Source organism: Bombus affinis, chromosome 7, assembly GCF_024516045.1.
Source record: "Bombus affinis isolate iyBomAffi1 chromosome 7, iyBomAffi1.2, whole genome shotgun sequence".
Taxonomy (NCBI): Eukaryota; Metazoa; Arthropoda; class Insecta; order Hymenoptera; family Apidae; genus Bombus; species Bombus affinis.
Genome location: NC_066350.1, coordinates 14,692,129 through 14,712,129, shown reverse-complemented (window position 1 = coordinate 14,712,129; position 20,001 = coordinate 14,692,129). Strand labels below are relative to the sequence as shown.

Here is a 20,001-nt window from a genome sequence, read left to right as displayed (position 1 = left end):
TTTTACGCGCCCATCGCCAAACGAGATATCGATATGTGGAATGGAATGATACGGCAAGAAATCGACTTTCAACCGGAAATCGTAAATAATCGTATATCGAACCCGCTGGCTTTTCTTCCTTTTCCGATATGACGTGCCACGGGTGTCTGGGTAATATTTTTCGTCTTTCATTCTCGTCATAATACGTTAGTTACAACGCCTGCGAAAATGCAAGCTGGTTTTCATTGGACCGGGTAAAACTATTTGTTTTACTAAAAATATTTTTTTTCTATTTAATGTATCTAATATTTTTATAGTTTCAATTCGATCAAATTTGTCTTTTGTCTCTACCCAATCTGATGTAAAACGACAGCTTTTACATATTATGTTGCTTTATAAAATCGCTTATTCACTTTGCATGGTAACATCATTAACTTTCATATAATATCCATGATATCATACATAGTCTCATAATAACGTCCTAAGAAATAAAATTAAGTCTCTGAGCTCGAAAATAATATTATATATTTATGATTTCTATACGTATATAAAAATATATTTCTGTATTAGACAAATTTTTCCTATATAATATCCTTATTCTTAAAGTGGATTAAGTCAACATTAAATTTAACTACTACAACTGAATAATTACATTTTCTCCTACATTTTAAAGGATATTTTCTATAAAATGAGAAAAAATTGTTATAGCGAATTATATAAGTAAACGGATTTCATTGCATGATTACTCGATCACTGTAATTGCGCATATACAGAGCAATAGAAACTCACCAGGCATTCTGGGTAAAATTTCTGTGAGTAATCAACATGGCTGGCATACAACGATTTCCGTTTTCTGACTACGTTTTAATATAATTCATTAAAACGATATTTCTTTGAAAAATTGGGGGATAAAATTGTAGAATGTAAATGTTTATTTTTGTAAAGGATCGTCTTTTTACGGATTTCGAAATTATGTTGATAAAAGATGTAATTTTTATCAGATTTACAGGGCGTTCAGTTTACTAAGGGGTGTAGATGAAAGAAGGGGAAGGGAGAAGTGCGCGCGCAGCATGTTGGAACGAAGACTGAGGACGCTCGGGGAGGGCGAAAGAACGAGACTAGTTCACAAAATGGCGCTCAAGCTCAGACCTGTGAACATATAGTACGTGGAAATTCGATAATTTTGTACGATGTCGCGACTTCGTGTATTAATAGTCGTTTAATAGAACGAATACGTGTATACGCGACAGTTTAATTATTAAATTAACGTGTTATCGTGCATGCTGTGTGTTATATTGAGATATTGGTGCGACGCGCAGACGGAACGATGCAGGTGAGTGGTCGGGTTCGAAAATTGTTTAAGTTTCAGCTTTTCGTCAATTTTTTTTTTAATAATAATTGTTTGTTTCCGTTGCCAATACGAGCGTCAATGTTGTTTTAAAGAACAATTTGCGTGATATAGCAGCGGTGTTGTTTGGAATAGGGAAAAATCGCGTTGTCACATGCGTTTCATTGATCTACAAGGAGAAAAATCCTCGTAAAAACGAAAAAAACCACTGGAAATTTGTTTAAAAGGTTTTTGCGTATAGGGCGGGGTCTTACTAACCTTATGAGCTCAGGGACTTGTCTTCACTAAATCACAATTTTCTGCAATTTTACATAGTTTCCAGCTTCTTAATAACCTATAAGTTTGTTTACATTCATTCATTTTGACATTTGTCACTTAAAATATCATTGTTCCACCCTAATTTTCGTTAAAAATGATTCCTTGCATTCTCCTTTACCTTGGGTCCATGCTTATTCAAAAATTTTAAATAGACCCATTTTTGCAAATTAAGCTCAAAGATTGATATACATTCTCTGTATTATAGTAGAGATTGTGTAGAACAATCACCTGCAAAAGCTTTAACAATTACATGCTTTACACATGGAAAATATTTCATATATTCTGAGCTTTTTCCTTTTGGAGGAATCATTTCTCTGTATTTCAAGAATTTTTATATATTATGAATAATATCTGATTCTTTATTTATGATATGTTTTCCATAAAATTTGAATTTGTATGGACACAAGTACATCATACATTTATTTTCTGTTTACAAATAACCGTAAGATAATACATTTGTAACTTTGAATGTCATTTTTACTAGAATTGTATACAAATAAGGTATAAAATTAAGGGCGACAATGATTCTTATAAATGCAGGCCTTACATTTGTCCTATATTAGATACATTTTTATAGTTATATAATATTTAATATATAATACTGGATAATACATTTTATTAAGATCTACATAACAAAACATAATACTAAAACTTTCAAGAACAAGGATTGATTATATAAATATCATAAACAAGCTTATATCCCCTTGTGTTACTTAAATTTGAAGAAGTAAAAGATAAAACTTTCTATGCAATGAGTATTTAAAATTTATTGTTTCCTAAGTTCATAAGATATGATATAATTTTTACATACATATTATATACTGAAGTATATCTTTATTATATATAAGAGTTATTCACTGACGTTTATATCATCGTTAATGAATTAAGTATGGTATTATATTTGAAGTAACTGTATTTTGGCTTTCATATTACTAGATAGCAGCAAAATACGCACAATTTTAACATTTAAAATACTTCTTAATCTTATAGACAGTTTTGAAAAAAGTAAAGTTTTGGAACCTATTGAAGAAACAAAACTTGGTCAAAATAATAGTACTTTTCATCTTCAAAAGTTTTGTTTCTGTTATATAGAAGCACATGGTGTTGCTGTATAACTGTAGATATAGATTGTTTTCATAAGATATAATGTAATATAGGGTTTGTTTTCAAACAATATTGTGTTTCACATGATAGAGTTGTATTTTGTGTTATCTTCAACATAAATTTGGTATTATTTATCTTTGTTAATCTTTTAATGCTAAAAGTATTTAACTGTAGGTGCAGATCACAAATACTATTTTAATATTGAAATTAATGATAGCTAGTATAGAGTTATTGTGAAGTGAGTGTGAACAGTTTCTTTCATAACTCATATGCTGTTCAAGAAACAGTTGTAAGTTTAGTCAAGTATTGTGCATAATGTACTTGTTGAAATGTTCAATAAATCTGTATAGTACTTAAAATGTTGAATTACATTATTCTGAAATACCCATTATACCTTATACCGGTTATTTACATGAAATTATATGTCCCTTAGATTAATCATTTACAGAAAAGTCTGCAGTAGTCTTCTACCCGATTCATGGTTTAAGATAATTACATACAATGCATAGCAAATGTTGAAAGAATACTTCATTTGTTCAAAGTTTGTGAACCATCTTTCGGTTGAAGAATATTTTTCTTAAAGAATAGAATCTCTAATTTATGTATGTAACTATCTTTCTGTTTGATATTTAGTCTTCAATAGTTTAATCTATATTAATGTAGATACCTAATTATATGTTTTCTTTACTAATATATAATTGAATGTAATCCAAAGATGTAAGATCAAATATGCTAAGTTCCTAATATTTTATTGAAGTGTACTTAGAAAGCAATTCTAAAGACCCTGAAAATTAAGCATTTCTTAACTACAAAATGGTGGTTAAGAATTATAAAATGGAGGAAAGATCTTCTTGATAGATGGCACTGTTAATTTATCTGCAAGCTATGTTCTGAACATTAAAAATATGCCAAGATATGGGAAAGATGTACTATTATCTTAAAAATATGCTAAAATAAATTTAAAGAACTGCTCTATTAAAAGACATAAATAATACATTCAGAAAATTATATTATATTAGCATTAATGAGTAAAAACTATTCCAAACAACACATTGCGACTTATATATTTTTAAAGATAGGATAATGTTAGATTTGTCTGATTAAATTACAGAAAACATTAGAGTCCGAGTCTGGTAAAGAATCTGGATCTGATTCTGAAAATGAAAGTAAAAGTGATAGCTCTTCTTCAGGAAGCAATACAGGATCTGGTTCTGGATCAGAAAGGTTGGTATTGGAGCTACTATTATCTAATCTCTTTCTTTCAGAAAGTCCAAGACATAATGCAATGTGTTTATATTTTACTATTCCAATATAGTATTACACAATTGTTACCAATATAATATGCTAATAATAGTAATCAATGCTTGATCATTAATGATGCCATATGATATTATTCCCTTATATAATGTGTGTTTGGCTTTCTGATATGTAAGGGATTATTTGACATGAATTACTTAACTTTGTGTATTGCTATAGCTTTATATAGCATTAACATTGCTTTGACAATCATGCTAATTTAATGTATCCCTTGAATTTTATATAAGCACAATCTTCAAAGTTTCTGTTACTCATGCAATGTTTTCTTGTATATTGAAACAATTTAAACACTAGGTGAGCTAGTATCCTACTGCTTCTATTCATTTTACTTCTTATGATAATTTGTCCTAATAATATTATACATAGTGTATGTTAATTTAGATTGTACAGAAAGGTAAAAAACAGGAATATTTTCACAAATACATATATTGAAATATAAATGCTCAAGAACAGAATTACTAATATTAAAGTATCTAAAGTTATTTCAAATTATCTAAAGTTATTGCAGTTAATTAATATACATTGACAAATCAACATTTACCCTATTAAATATATAACGCCTTTGAGTTTATTATCTACATTTTTCACTCTAGACCATTTTATAATGAAAGATTACAAAATTATAGTTCAATATTCAATAATCATCATGAATGAAATCATCAATAAAATTTCGGTTTGCAATCAATTGTTGTTTTAAGTTAACAGCTGATATTTTATATTTGGAAAATTTGATGTTTATATATTTTGTGAATTATAAACAATGATAGTGAAATAAAACATTGCCTGACTGCAAATGCAGTGACTCTAGCTCCTCAAGTGGTTCCGGGTCTGGATCAGGTTCTGATTCTGATAAATCAGAGAAGTCGGATGCACCTGCACAAAGTGATAGCTTCCAGAGCAAAAGTTCAAATCACAGCACAGAAACAAAAGTTAGGCTTAAGAATGAGTCTAGTCGCGAGTGGGATGAGAATCCTGACATTTATGGAATCAGAAGATCTAGCCGTTCTAGGAAAGAGCCTGAAAGGCTTGCTACACAACGTGAAAGCGATAGCGATAGTCGCAAGAAATTTAAGAAAAAGGGGTAAGTAATATGAAAAAATTCAAGTAATTATCGGAAATCGAAATTATAAACTCTATAATCCTTTCAATTCCTTATGAATTGAATTAATATAACTACATATAATAAATAAGTGCAGTTTAATTATTTAGACAATGATAATTCAGAATTTGCATTTTTTAAAAGATAGTATTTTATAAATTTATAATATATCTATACTTGAGCAAATATAAAAAATGAAGCTCTTCTTTATTTTTTAACATTCAAATATATTTCAAAAGTGTGTAGAATCATGATCATAAAATCAAAAATATTATAAGTCTTAATTTTTATAATTTGGAAAAGTGATATTTATTGGAAAAATGAATTTGGATAATATAATATACAAGTAACTGTTATGTAGTACGTTTCTACCTTGCAACTTCAGCTGTGATAATAATTCTATGAAGCTTTTATGTTAATTATGTATGCACTTTTATGTATTGCATATATTGTGTATCAATGTGCTTTTATATTTTTCATTCTTGATGTTTATATTTGTGTTTAATAAGCTTAGTGCTTCAAATAAATTTTTCCACTATAGCACTATTGTTTGTTTTCTATCTTATCTACAATTTTATTATGTTGAGTAAATTATCACATTGTATTGAATAATTTTATTATTTATTCCAGCTTTAGTTTATGCTATATATCTATTCATATGCACTTACGTAATTCATTAAAACTTTTACTCAAAAAGAACCATTTAATAAGTATGGAATCTTTCACCTGAATTTGTGTTAGATTACTTGCATGTATATATACAAAATCTTATCAATATGCTATAGCAAAATACCACTTAGAAACCTTATGTTCCTATTACTAAAAGTAAGTAAAAATTATTACACCAGAAAAAGAACATTTTTTCCTTGTTATATATTACAATTTTAATAAATTATACAGTAAATTGCTGTATTAATTATTGGTTAATTATTCATTAATATTTTATCAAAGAGAACATTTTTATATCAAGCATGTGAATTAATCTGTATTTATTATTGAAAAGTAGAAGCAAGATTTTAATAAGTATAATTTAAATATATCATTGAAATAATAAACTTATATGACAGAAGTATCAAACAATGAAGTTTATAAACGTATTTCATTTTTTCATTATTATAATATTTCTTATATTGTTAAATACACATGTGCTAGCATTGTCTTTTTTTGCAGTTCACATAATTCATGGAACTCAGACAGTTCCGATTCTGAATCTGATGATGTCGAAAGCAGGAGACCACCACCTAGTAAATCGTTGAATAGACGCGCGGTACAAAAAGCCAAAGAAAAGGCAAGGACAAGGAAGAAACGAATTTCAGAATCATCTGACAATTCTTCTTTTGATAGTGATGATAACAGGAGGTATTTTATTTTATTTTCAAAAATAAAATACCATAAAATACTTTAATACCATATAATACTGATAAATTAATATTAATTCAAATCTGTTAGGCAAGTTACAAGAAGAACTGGAACTGCTATTAGCTACAAAGAGGAAAGTGAAGAGAGGACTGATAGTGAAGATCTTGTAGAAGTTGAAGAAGGTAGCACTGCAAATGCAGAACCAGATAATGCAGAAACAATTGAACGAATTTTGGGACAAAGAGTTGGTAAAAAGGGAGGTTAGTCTATCAAATAGTTGCAAACTGTAAATTGCAAAATAATCACAAACGTGATCATATCCTTATTTTCTCAGATATTCTTCTATAGCATATTTTCTTTTAGTTACAGGAAATGTAACAACAATTTATGCCATAGAAGAAAATGGCAATCCAAATCCGGAAGATTTGTCTAATGAAGAAACTGAACTGCAATATTCAATAAAATGGAAGGGATGGTCTCATATACATAACACATGGGAATCAGAAGAGTCATTGAAAGCACAAAAAGTAAAAGGATTAAAAAAATTAGATAATTTTATTAAACGAGAACGGGAAATCAAGCAGTGGCGGGATTATGCTGGACCTGAAGATATAGATTACTTTGAATGCCAATTAGAACTTCAACAAGATCTCCTAAAAAGTTACAATAATGTTGAAAGAATTATTGCTGAATATAACAAACCTGATTCAGATCATCCAGATTATTATTGTAAATGGGAAAGTTTACCTTATGCCGAGGCTACATGGGAAGATGGAGTACTGATTGTTAAAAAATGGCCAGAAAAAATAAAAGAATTTCGTGAAAGAGAAGAGTCCAAAAGAACACCAAGTAAACATTGTAAAGTTCTTAAATCCAGACCCAAATTCCACCAATTAAAAGGACAACCAGATTATATGGGAAAAGGTCGGGATTTGACTCTTAGAGATTATCAAATGGATGGGTTAAATTGGATGATTCATTCTTGGTGCAAAGAGAATAGGTAGATTATATTTCACTATATTATGTAATCTCTCAGTATATTAACTAATCTCCCAATATACATATTATATTATAATGAATTTTATTCGTTTACAGTGTTATTTTAGCAGACGAAATGGGTCTTGGTAAAACTATACAAACAATATGCTTCCTTTATTATTTATTCCACACACATCAACTTTATGGGCCATTTTTATTAGTGGTGCCCCTTTCGACAATGACTTCCTGGCAAAGAGAAATGTCACAGTGGGCACCAGATATGAATTTTGTTACATATCTGGGTGACGTTACTTCCCGTAATGTTGTACGTAGTATTTTCTTATTCTTATAAATTCGAATTTCTTTTGCAATATTTAAAAGATTATAAATATATTTATCACATATTAAAAATTTAATTTTATATACGTGCAGATTCGAGAGTATGAGTGGTGTTATAGCTCAAAGAGATTAAAATTTAACGCCATACTCACGACATATGAAATAGTACTTAAGGATAAAGCGTTTTTGGGTGCCTTAAATTGGGCCGTGTTGTTGGTAGATGAAGCTCATCGACTAAAGAATGATGATTCACTCTTGTATAAAGCTCTCGCTGAATTTCATACGAACCACCGGCTCTTAATAACTGGTACTCCATTACAAAACAGCTTGAAAGAATTATGGGCCTTATTACACTTCATAATGCCTACCAAGTTAGGAACTTTCTTTTATTTTACAAATTTTTTCTTAGTCATAATAATTTTCTATAACCGTCTTTTTTGTTTACATAGATTTAATTCATGGGAAGAATTTGAAAAAGAGCATGATAATGCAGCTCAAAAGGGATATTCCAAATTACATAAACAATTAGAACCATTTATTTTGCGACGTGTTAAAAAAGATGTTGAAAAATCTCTGCCCGCTAAAGTTGAACAAATATTACGAGTAGAAATGACATCTTTACAAAAACAATATTATAAATGGATATTAACCAAGAATTATAATGCATTACGGAAGGGCGTCAAAGGTTCTACTATGACATTCTTAAATATTGTTATTGAATTAAAAAAATGCTGTAACCACGCCTTTCTTACAAAACCTACTGAAAGTGAAAGAAAGGATAACAATGAAGATTATTTACAGCAACTAATTCGCGGTTCTGGAAAATTAGTTCTTCTTGATAAATTATTAGTGAGATTACGAGAGACAGGACACAGGGTTTTAATATTTAGTCAAATGGTCAGGATGTTGGATATTCTTGGGGAATATCTACAAAAAAAACATTTTCCATTTCAAAGGTTAGATGGAAGTATAAAAGGAGAACTACGAAAACAAGCATTAGATCATTTTAATGCAGAAGGATCGCAAGATTTTTGTTTTTTATTATCAACAAGAGCAGGTGGTCTTGGTATCAACCTTGCTACCGCTGACACCGTTATTATTTTTGATTCAGATTGGAATCCACAAAATGATTTACAAGCACAAGCTAGAGCTCATCGTATTGGACAAAAAAATCAGGTATTTCAATATTTTGTATCAATAATATAATCATAAGTAGTAAACATTTTATTAAAAAGAATGTTTCACTTTATATAGGTAAATATTTACCGGTTAGTAACAAAAAATTCTGTAGAGGAGGAAATAGTAGAGAGAGCAAAGCAAAAAATGGTTTTGGATCATCTTGTAATTCAACGGATGGATACAACTGGTCGAACAGTATTAGATAAAAAAAGTGCAGGGACCAATAACAATCCATTTAATAAAGAAGATTTAAATGCTATTTTAAAATTTGGAGCTGAAGATTTATTTAAAGATGAAGAGGATGGGGATGAAGAACCTACTGTAATTATTCTAAAGAATTTAAATTATTCTAATTTAAGACTATATGTACAGATGAAAAGATTAATTCTTATTATTTTTATTTAAATAGTGCGATATTGATGAAATTCTGAGGAGAGCGGAAACGAGAGATGAAGGACCTTCAACAGTTGGAGATGAACTGTTATCAGCATTCAAAGTTGCTAGTTTTGCTGCATTCGAAGAAGAATCCGAACCAGTTAATCAACCCAATGATAATGATGATGAGAGTAAAGATTGGGTGAATATAATTTTTTGATATCAAATATACTTTATAATATTTCTATGTATAAAAAGATAACTGAAACATTTTTATTCTGATTGATTTTAGGCCGAAATTATTCCTGAAAATTTCAGAAAAAAAGTTGAAGAAGAAGAAAAATCAAAAGAAATGGAAGATTTATACTTACCCCCAAGAAGCCGAAAAACATTGCAGCAAATTAATCAAAGTGGAGAAGGTATATAACGCGTTAAATTATATATTATTATTATATATATTATATTTATATTATGTATTATATATTATTCAATGTTTGCTTCATTATCAAGGCAAAGGGAGAAAACGAAAGAAACTATCTGCCGATGATAGTGAGGAAGGAGAGGATTCCGGAAGTGAGGCTGAAGGTAGTGATGATGAGCGTCCTAAAAAGAGGGGTAGACCAAGGGTTACGCCTCGAGAAAACATTAAAAGTTTCACTGATGCAGAGGTATGTACTTAGTTTTGTACTTTATAATAATTTACATGCAAATTTAAAGTCTTTTATTACACAGATACGAAGGTTTGTTAAAAGCTATAAGAAATTCCCTGCACCATTGAAACGATTAGATGATATTGCGGCGGATGCAGAATTGCAAGAAAAGCCAATGTCAGAATTACGCTTCTTAGGAGAGCAACTAAAATCTAGATGCGAAGCTTGTTTATCTGAGTTTGAAAGTACCGCGAAAGAGAATAAAGGTGAAGAAGAGGGTAAAGGTCCTGGTCGTAAGAGAGGTAGAGGTCCTACATTTAAAATTGGGGGAGTTATGGTTAACGCAAAATCTTTCTCTGCTGCGGTAAAGGAATTAGAGCCTCTAGAACAAGCTTTACCATCGGATTCGGAACAACGATCTAATTGGCATATTGATATCAAGTGAGTATATTTTTTATCGAATTTTTGCATTAAAATATATTTATATACATGCATACGTATTTATTTTATTATAAATGCTACTAAACAGATTGAAACCGGCAAATTTTGATTGTGATTGGAGCTCCGAAGATGATTCTAGGCTTTTAAGAGGTATATACCAACATGGCATGGGTTCATGGGAATCCATAAAAATGGATAATAATTTGAAGCTGGGTGATAAACTTCTCCCAAATGGTAGCAAACTTCAATTAAAAAAAATAAACACTCGAGCCGAATATCTACTAAAAGTACTCAAAAAACAAATTGACTCCAAATTAGGAGTGGTAAGATATATTATTTTACTTTTATTGTATTCCCATAAAAATTCCCTTTTATCGTTGTAATCTATCCCGGCAGGGTTATGTCCTTATCCCACATCCCGAATATCAATTTAAGGTAATTTCTAAATTCCTGATGGCTTTCATTTTTGTATGGTGACGATATATAGATTTATAATTCATAGATTATTCATTTCATATTTGTATTTTAATATATTTAAATATTAATTTTAGACTAAAGCAAGAAAACCGAGAAAACCTAAAGAAACAAAAACTGCAATTACAAAAGAAATTATAGAGGAAAATGATAGTTCAGGTGGAGAAAGTAATAAATCTAAATCTAAAGTCGAAAAGGTAAATTTATATACAATTAAAAGTATATTTGTGTTACATATTTACATTTGACTCTAAGAAATATTCTATACATAAATGTTTTCATGCTTATTTTACCTAAAGCCATCTACAAAGAAAGAAGAAGAGGTTATTGTAAAGAAAGAAACTAAAGAAGAAGTGGAAGAAGCAGTAGAAGAAAAGAAGAAGGAAAAGAAAACTAAAAAAGAGAAAAAGGAAAATAAGAAGGCTAAAAAAGCAAAACAAGCAGCAGGTCCGATGCATTTTACTGCTAATAATGAACCAAGAGCTCTTGATGTTCTTGGTGATTTGGACCCTTCTATATTTAACGAGGTTATTAATTTAATTTATTTTAAAAATTTAATGTTTCTTTTATACAGGGTGGTTGGTAACTGGTAGAAAATCGACTTTGAATTTTCGCTCGGTACGCGTAAACTTTATCACGTCTCGTTATAACGGATCTCACTGTAGATCGTTGTCTCGATGGAAATTATCGCAGTTTAAGTTTGTTTTTGCCGTAACAGAAAATTAGGAATACATAATGAAATAATATGAAGTAATCATAAAGTTTATTATTACAAAAATTGCTGAAAATGTTGCCCATTCCGCCGAACACATACTTCTACTCTTCTCATTAAATTTCTATGAACACTTTCTAAATCGATTTTCTCGAAAACAAAGCCTCAAACGAAAAATTTTTATTCTATATTTTCGACTTCTTTTTTCGCGTAGAATCACCCCCTTTCCGCTTGTACCACCAGTTACCAACCACCCTGTATATCAAATGTACACAATAATTTGAATATTGTATTTTCTACTATGCAGTGTAAAGAAAAAATGAGGCCAGTAAAGAAGGCGCTTAAGGCTTTGGATAGACCAGACCAGTCTTTGAGCGAAGCGGAACAAGTCGCTCACACGAGACAGTGTCTTGTACAAATTGGAAACCAGATTAACACTTGTCTAGAAGAATATAGAGACCCTGAACAAATAAAAGAATGGAGAAGTAATTTATGGTATTTTGTATCTAAATTTACAGAATTCGATGCGAAGAAACTTTATAAATTGTATAAACATGCGACGAAAAAAGGAGGTGAAAGTAATACAAGTGCTACGTCTAGCCCAGAAAAGAAAGAAGAATCAAGTAATGTAAAGGTATAATAATAAGAGATTTGTTCTTATTTTAATATTATTACAATATAAGAAATATCATCAATGTAATTTATTTTATAGAAACATAATGAAAGACATATCGATAAACAAGTAGAAAGTATTAAGGAAAGTAGATCACAAAAACGAAAAATAGAAGATATGGAAGAAAATTCAAATAGTAACAGCACACTGAGTAAGAAACATCTGTCGATTATATCTGCTGTAAACAGTATCAGCAATACATCTGCAGTTACTATTGGTGCTACCACCATTACTCCCATTACATCGACTCCAAATTCTACTTCAAGTACTACTAATAGTGTGGACACGCCGCGACACAAAGAGAAGGAGTCGAAACATAAAGACATGAAGAGAGATCGAGAACGTGATAGGGATAGAGATAGACCGCATGGTGATAGAAATATGGACAGGATGAGTGGAAGTAAAGATGAGCGAATTAGGAGAGATAGTGGCGGCTATAGTATAAGTGGACACTACAGTGGAAGCAGAGAGGATGACCATTGGTTATCCCGCGATGGAAGAGATATGCGAGATGGAAGGCATGTATAATCAGTATGATAGAAACAGTACAGATTCGTTTTTGTATAGTACAATATATAATTTAGATCATTAATACCTAGATTTGGAGATCATAAACGTGACCGGTTTGATTCTTATGGACGAATGTCTAGTGGATATCACCGTGATAGAGATCGAGATCGCGATCGTAATATCCATATGAATGACAAACGGAGGTAAATCATAAATTTAAATGAATGAAAAAAGATTTTGAATAAAAATAATATTCATAAAATTTGTGTTCAGTGATTATTACAGATATCCATCAGGACCACCAAGTTATGGATACGGTCCAGGAGGATATGGAGGTGGAGGCGGCGGTGGTTATCCTCCATCTGATATTCCTCCGAGCCATTTTAGAGGTCGAGGTTACCCTGGAGATAATTATCCTAGCGAATGGCGACCAAACAAAGATTATAGACGAGACTACGATAGAAGACCACCTCCGCCAAATGCTAATTCCTAGTGCTCCTTTCTTATTACTGTCCTTGAATGCGTTGTTGAGCGACTGTAATTTCGATGGAGCCTTGTGTTGTTTCAGCTGACTGAGCATTTTATATTATGCTCCTTTAAACGTAGTTATTGTTTAAATTCTTTACACAGTTTATTCTGTGATTTAGTACTACTTGTGACTTGTACCTATGTATAAAGTTTATTCCATTGCTTATTTAATATGCAAGAATTCTATCTGGATTGAATGATCTTTTTAAGATTTTTGAGGAAAGGTGTGAAAATAATGAGTTTATAAATATTTTTAACATATAATTAATAATTTTTTTAAATATATCGGGTTTCTTGAAAAGAAAATGATTGAAGTTTTAAGTTTCTATTCATTAATATTTCCAATATGTAAGAAATTATGTTTATGTATCTGAGTCTTTTATTACAGTGCAATTGTAAGATTTGATAACGAACTAAGATCAAATTAATGTGTTTGTAGTGTATATTATTAAGTACAATGTTGAAATACGTAATCTAAAATGTATGCCTTCCCAAATCGCATGTAACATATTTTGCATTTTCGATACTGATCATGTATGTTCAATGGATGTGTAGCTTATATACAGTTATTCACCACTTCAAACTATGCTACGTTTCAATATAAAAGTCTTCAAACTTTAATGATTGATTTATAGTTTAATAATTAATCTTACATTAACCGATATTTTATTGCACTACGATAGGTATTAAAGTAATGATGTCTTATTTCATATGATGTCTGCAAAAATTGTACAAATTAGTCAACATTATATAAATTTTCTATTAACTGAAAACCCAAAAAAAATTTTACATCAAAAGAAATATGTAGAATGACATCATTTTGTGGTGATATGCAGCGTACGTGAGCTATATGTCATACCACGCATGTATTTATTGTAAAATTAGGAACAAAACTACAAATATGATATTTGCTAGCCGGTGATTACATTCTTAAAAGAGAAAACAAATATTAACTTTCTCCTCTTTTATAGAATTTATACTTTCGCAATTGAATAGGTAGATAAGAATTCTATTTTTCCGTTCATTCTTTTAAAGTACTATAGTTTTGTACTTTATCAAAAACAATGTGAAATATTGTAAATATTAGAATAAGGAGATAGTTATATTCGATGTATATTTAACTCTGGAATTAATGGAATAGTATTCTGCTTTCTTGTAGAAAGAATAAACAAAAGGCTAGACCCTTCAGTCTTGCATCAGTTAAAAATTATTGAATATAACTACAATATTGTAATTAACAGGAAAGGATATGAGTTTTTAATTATTCAACGATCAATATTTCTAAAAGAGTGTGAACATATTTCTCGATCTTAAGTTGTGATAAAGATTTGTAAAGTACATAAGTTTTTGTGAAAAATTGTATTTTATCACTTTTTCCATTAGAACATTATCAAAAATATTAATTGCGCTCCTTTTTCGTAAGAAATATTTACGAATTTTATATCCATAAAAAAAATGAAAGTCATAAGCTTTTTGTATGTATGCATTAATTTTTTTTCAACCTAAAAGTCATGTAAACGTTAAATATTTTTTTTTCAGTAACGTAATTATTTTTTTCATCATCTGAGATTGTTTGAATCGCCTTTATTGGGCTATAAAATAATAAAAATTATTTTATAGATTATTTCATTCATATAAGGTGAATTTCTTAACAGTAAAAATGTATAACTTTAGCGTGCATTTCTGTAAATAATAGTGTATACATGTGATGATATATAGCCAAGAGAAAGCGGAATTGTACACACGTTAACGATACTTTGTATCTTACGTATACATAAAACAAAGTACATTGAAATTAAATCACAATAGAAATTTGCTAGTTTAGGTTTTTAATTGCAAAGTGATATTCTAAACAGTGAGCTATTTACATATAATTTATTACTAGCCGAATACAGACTACAAGTAATAAAACAAAAGATTGTTGTAAATATAAATTAAGAAAAATAAATGATGTAGTAGAATAATTTAATATTGTATAATTGAAATAGAACAATTACGGTAATGCATTTTATTACTTTTTAGAAACATAAATGAAAGTTTTTGATGACATATAAATCATTCTGAAAATTAATTCGTTTGACTATTTGCTAGAATTATTTTTTAACATATTTATTAGTATAAACGAGGGAGATACTTTAAATATGTATTTAAATAATGGAAATATAACAACGGTTGTTAACATTTTACTCATTTTATTCATAATATAATAATAACAATATTTTGTAATTACAAATATTTTCTAAATTACAATGATTAATAATAAAATATAAATATTAATGCACAAAATATGAAATTATAATAATTTATAATTGCCGGTTTTGACATGTAAATTCACAGATATATGTACATACATATATAAAATACAATACGTATTATACTAATAAAACACATTACCAAATGCAAATACGTCGAAGTAACTATCTCTGTACAAGATAATATTATATTTTCAATTTTTGAAAATAATTTTTATAGTTAAAGATTTGTATTTGATGTATAAAAACAGCAGACCATTGAACGTTACGTAATAAAATCCCCTCTCTATTGGTATTCAGTATACATATGTATGTATATGTATGTATGTACTCTGGTCAGGCTCAATTCGCTTCTATCAACATACAGATAGAAAGACGTAATTGTGAGGAAGAGTGTAACGTTACTAAAGTTAGCACGGAAAAAGGTTGTGATTCTGTTTATCAACGTTTATACAAGGTATGTATTTTGTCGACAAGATATAAAAATTTTGCTCAATATATAGTAAACTCTTGAGAATTATAATTATGTCAAATTACCGGCGAAATGACATTTCAGTCTACAGTAATATTCAAGATAGTATACTAAAAGGCGTGTCTTTTGTTTTTATTTAATATTTCCCATTGCATATCTTAAAAAAGTATATTTAAGGATTATTATTTTTCATATAATATATATATATATATATATATATATATATATATATATATATATATATATATATATATATATATATATAATTCATATTTATTAATTAAAGAATTTCAAACCAGATCTAGTTCATAATAATTTATGTACTGATCACGTTTAACATGTTAAAAACATGTATTCTATTTAAATTCATTATATAATTGTAAAATTATTACATGCAATAATACAACATAATAAATTATAAAATAATTTTCTACCTGGACATATTTAATTTTTTTATATTCATAAAAATATAAATTTGCATATGTGTATATAAATAGTCACGAAGTATTAGTTTTTTACCTTTGAATATTTAAAAGTTAAATCAATCAAGAGACTGACATGATCATATACATGTCTGTGGCTTGATGCAAATACCACTCTCAGTATTTATTAAATTCAAATATTAGCACTTAAAGATATGTTAAAAAGATTCATTTTTAAATAATTTCTGACACAGACATTTCCGATGTTCCAAATTTCTTTTTTGATAGAAAGAGACAATAAAATTTATGTTATTTTTGTATTTTATGTTGACTTTGCTATTTTCTACAGAAGGTTTATTTTAACATTTTAACATTAGTATATACAAATGTTATTATAGTCATTTCTACATAGAATTTGAAATTGTCTTTTGTTATATACAATATACAATTGTTCACAAACTCAATATCGGATTTAACTCATTTTTGCAAAAATATGACATTGGCATTTCTTATACCAAACCAGGGATATATTTTATTATTTTTAGGTGTCATCATTATGACAGACGAACGATTAGACTTTGTGATATTTGGAGCTACTGGATATACTGGAAAATATGCTGTAAAAGTAGCAGCACAATTAGCTAAAGAAAAACAAATGAAATTTGGAGTATCTGGACGCAGAAAGCAAGCTTTACAAGCAGTTGTTAAAGAATTTGCTTCTGATATTGGTAACATTAGATCATTAGGTTCTTGTATAATATTGCTTATATTAATATTATAATAATATGATGAATTAACTTTAGAAGATGTACCTATATTGATTGCTGATTTGAAAGATGAAGAGTCTTTAAAAAAAATGACAGCGCAAGCTAAAGTGCTTGTTAATTGCTGTGGTCCATATAGATTTTATGGAGAACCAGTAATTAAAGCATGTATTGCTACACATACTCATCAAGTTGATGTCAGTGGTGAACCACAGGTAATTTTTTAAATATGTTTCAAAATTATTGAAGTTAATAACTTGATATTCTACATTTTACATTATTATTCTAAATTTTACATTATTTATTTTTTTAATTTTGTATTACAGTATATAGAAAGTATTCAACTGAAATATAATAAGGCAGCAGAAGAAGCTGGTATCTATATCATAAGTGCATGTGGATTTGATAGCATACCATGTGATCTTGGTATCATTTTTACACAACAAAAATTTAATGGTGAAGTCAATTCTATTGAAACCTATCTAAATACATGGGTAACTACAAAAGTTAGTGGTGCTCTCATTCATTATGGGACGTATGAATCAGCAATTTATGGTATTGCAAATTTTCATGAATTACGCGAGTTGCGTTCCAAACTCTATCCTGAGAGATTACCTCAATTCTGGCCAAAGCTTAAACCAAGGTTAACAATAAAATAAACATAACATAATTATAATTATATAAATTAATTATAAATATATTAAATAAATTTCTGCATTGTTTATGTTTCCTAATCTTAATAATCTTAATAACCTTTTAGGGGTTTCCTCCACAAATCTCCTATATCAGAAGGTTGGTCTATGGTATTTCCAGGATCTGACCGTTCTGTAGCTCTGCGTACCCAGCGATTTTTGTATGAAAAATACAAACAACGGCCAGCTCAAGTTCAAACTTATTTTACACTCAAGTAAGATTTATATTTATGTTATTATTAAGCTACTTAAAGTCAATCATAAGAATTATATTAAAAATTTCATATTAAATATATCTTTTCCTTTTTTAATGATAGGTCTCTTTTCTCTGTGTTGACAACCGCCATTTTCGGTTTAATATTTGTAATGTTATCTAAATATGAATTTGGTCGTAATTTGTTACTAAAGGTATGTCCTATTTTTTTTATTATAAAATACATATTTCATATCAGTTTGATACTTGAAACAAAAAGTAATGCAAGTTTTGTAAAATTTATTTGATTCTGTTTAGTATCCTACATTCTTTTCCGGTGGATATATAAGCCGCGAAGGCCCTAAGCCGGAGATACTGGATAATACTCGTTTCTCCATAACCTTTAAAGCAGATGGATGGACTGAAAGATTGGTTGAACCTACTGATAAACATGACAAGTTACCAAACAAAGTAATGATTACTAAAGTTAGTGGAACCGATCCTGCATATGGCGCTACATGCGTTATGTTACTACTTTCTGCTATAACAATACTTAAGGAATCTGATAAAATACCTGTAACGTACGTTTATAGCTTTTACTTGAACGTATATTATTCCATATACATATTATTTTATAATTTTTATTATACTGTTTTAGTGGTGGTGTCTTATCTGCTGGTGCTGCATTTAATAAAACATCATTGATCGATGAGTTGATAAAGAAGGATATAAAATTCGAAGTTGTTTCTTCCACTGAAACATAAAGTCTTTCATATACTTACAGGTTACAGGTACAACTTTGCTCTATTATAATGAAAACAAAAATATAGGAATGGGGAACATTGCGTTTTTTGTTTTGTAGTTATATTTAAATTTGATACCAATATTTTCAATTTTCCAACTAATTAACACTCCACAGATAGCTATTTTTTATAGACATATTTTTATCTACATAATCGCATTTAAAACAATTTGCAGACGGTAAAATACTTTTTAAGTATTTTTGAATACTAAATAACAAGCTTGAGTTTGCAAAGATTATTTGAAACGTGCTTTGAATATGCACATAAAAATATACTGATATAAGTAAATATATATATATCGAAGAAAAAAATGCAAAACATACTTATCTATGATAACACTGCATTTCTTTTGTGTTTAATTGACAAAATTAATTTTTTTATGAGTGTTGGTAATTGTCGTAATTTAATATATGATAATAATACTGATATAATAAAATAACTACTTGTTTTGGTAAAAACAATAATACGTGATATATATATATATATATATATATATATATACATTTACATTTTCTATAAATGTATCATTATATAAAGTATAATACAAAAAAAATATATTTATTGATTACTGAAACTATGTATATGTGCTCGATTAACGCACATCATATAAATCTTTATATTTCTAATTGATGAATGAGTTAATGTTAATGCTTTATATTTTATTTCTTATACTTTAATAGATGTTAATCATTTGTATTATCTTCTTAATAAAACTGCTTTTCATTACAAATAAATTTACGTTTACATTTAAACCAAACCATTATATGATAGGATGAAAATTGACTTTGTTTAGACAACTATTTATCGTCCGTAATAGACATATTCAGTCACTTCATTTTTTAAATAGAGATGACATTTTGATGCAATTGTTTTATATAACTGTGCTGTTAAGTATTTATTCAGTATTGCACAAGATTTTAATTATTGTTTTGATTTTCCATGAAATCCAAATGAATGTATGTCATTCATTTATATAATTTACCGCTAAAAAAAACTAAATTAATTTTCTATTTTTATTAA

General features: G+C 28.7%; 2 protein-coding genes across 4 annotated transcripts; both read left to right on the top strand.

Annotated features, from left to right (window-relative positions):
- The first annotated feature begins 97 nt into the window (after positions 1-97).
- On the top strand, positions 98-15,347 carry LOC126918580 (chromodomain-helicase-DNA-binding protein 1). 2 transcript variants are annotated; one of them, XM_050726634.1, is made up of 21 exons: positions 98-1,312; positions 3,861-3,973; positions 4,866-5,147; positions 6,336-6,524; positions 6,615-6,784; positions 6,888-7,524; positions 7,620-7,827; positions 7,935-8,212; positions 8,291-9,017; positions 9,096-9,341; positions 9,430-9,597; positions 9,688-9,814; positions 9,906-10,063; positions 10,128-10,486; positions 10,575-10,809; positions 11,038-11,157; positions 11,260-11,487; positions 11,980-12,306; positions 12,385-12,863; positions 12,945-13,058; positions 13,129-15,347. In XM_050726634.1, the coding sequence occupies exons 1-21, from the start codon at positions 1,307-1,309 to the stop codon at positions 13,346-13,348; spliced, it is 5,391 nt and encodes a 1,796-aa protein (XP_050582591.1). In that variant the 5' UTR covers positions 98-1,306; the 3' UTR covers positions 13,349-15,347. The 2 variants fall into 2 exon arrangements, with proteins under 2 accessions (XP_050582591.1, XP_050582590.1); XM_050726633.1 differs by having other exon boundaries at positions 10,113-10,486.
- A 579-nt stretch (positions 15,348-15,926) lies between these two features.
- Positions 15,927-19,715, top strand: LOC126918588 (saccharopine dehydrogenase-like oxidoreductase). Of its 2 annotated transcripts, none has more exons than XM_050726647.1 (8): positions 15,927-16,092; positions 17,075-17,257; positions 17,336-17,508; positions 17,620-17,936; positions 18,054-18,200; positions 18,303-18,393; positions 18,497-18,759; positions 18,837-19,715. In XM_050726647.1, exons 2-8 carry the CDS (start codon positions 17,086-17,088, stop codon positions 18,940-18,942), a joined length of 1,269 nt encoding a protein of 422 aa, XP_050582604.1. In that variant the 5' UTR covers positions 15,927-16,092; positions 17,075-17,085; the 3' UTR covers positions 18,943-19,715. The 2 variants fall into 2 exon arrangements, with proteins under 2 accessions (XP_050582604.1, XP_050582603.1); XM_050726646.1 differs by having other exon boundaries at positions 17,333-17,508.
- The last annotated feature ends 286 nt before the right edge of the window (positions 19,716-20,001 follow it).

Excerpts from the sequence above, each read along its gene's own strand:
- LOC126918580 (XM_050726633.1), top strand. Across the intron at positions 10,064-10,112 it reads AAAGTTTCACTGATGCAGAG|TCTTTTATTACACAGATACG; the intron begins GTATGTACTTAG and ends GCAAATTTAAAG. Across the intron at positions 12,864-12,944 it reads AGAGATATGCGAGATGGAAG|ATTTGGAGATCATAAACGTG; the intron begins GCATGTATAATC and ends ATTAATACCTAG.
- LOC126918588 (XM_050726646.1), top strand. The coding sequence starts at position 17,086 with ATGACAGACGAACGATTAGACTTTGTGATATTTGGAGCTACTGGATAT. Across the intron at positions 17,509-17,619 it reads ATGTCAGTGGTGAACCACAG|TATATAGAAAGTATTCAACT; the intron begins GTAATTTTTTAA and ends TTTGTATTACAG. Across the intron at positions 18,760-18,836 it reads TCTGATAAAATACCTGTAAC|TGGTGGTGTCTTATCTGCTG; the intron begins GTACGTTTATAG and ends ATACTGTTTTAG.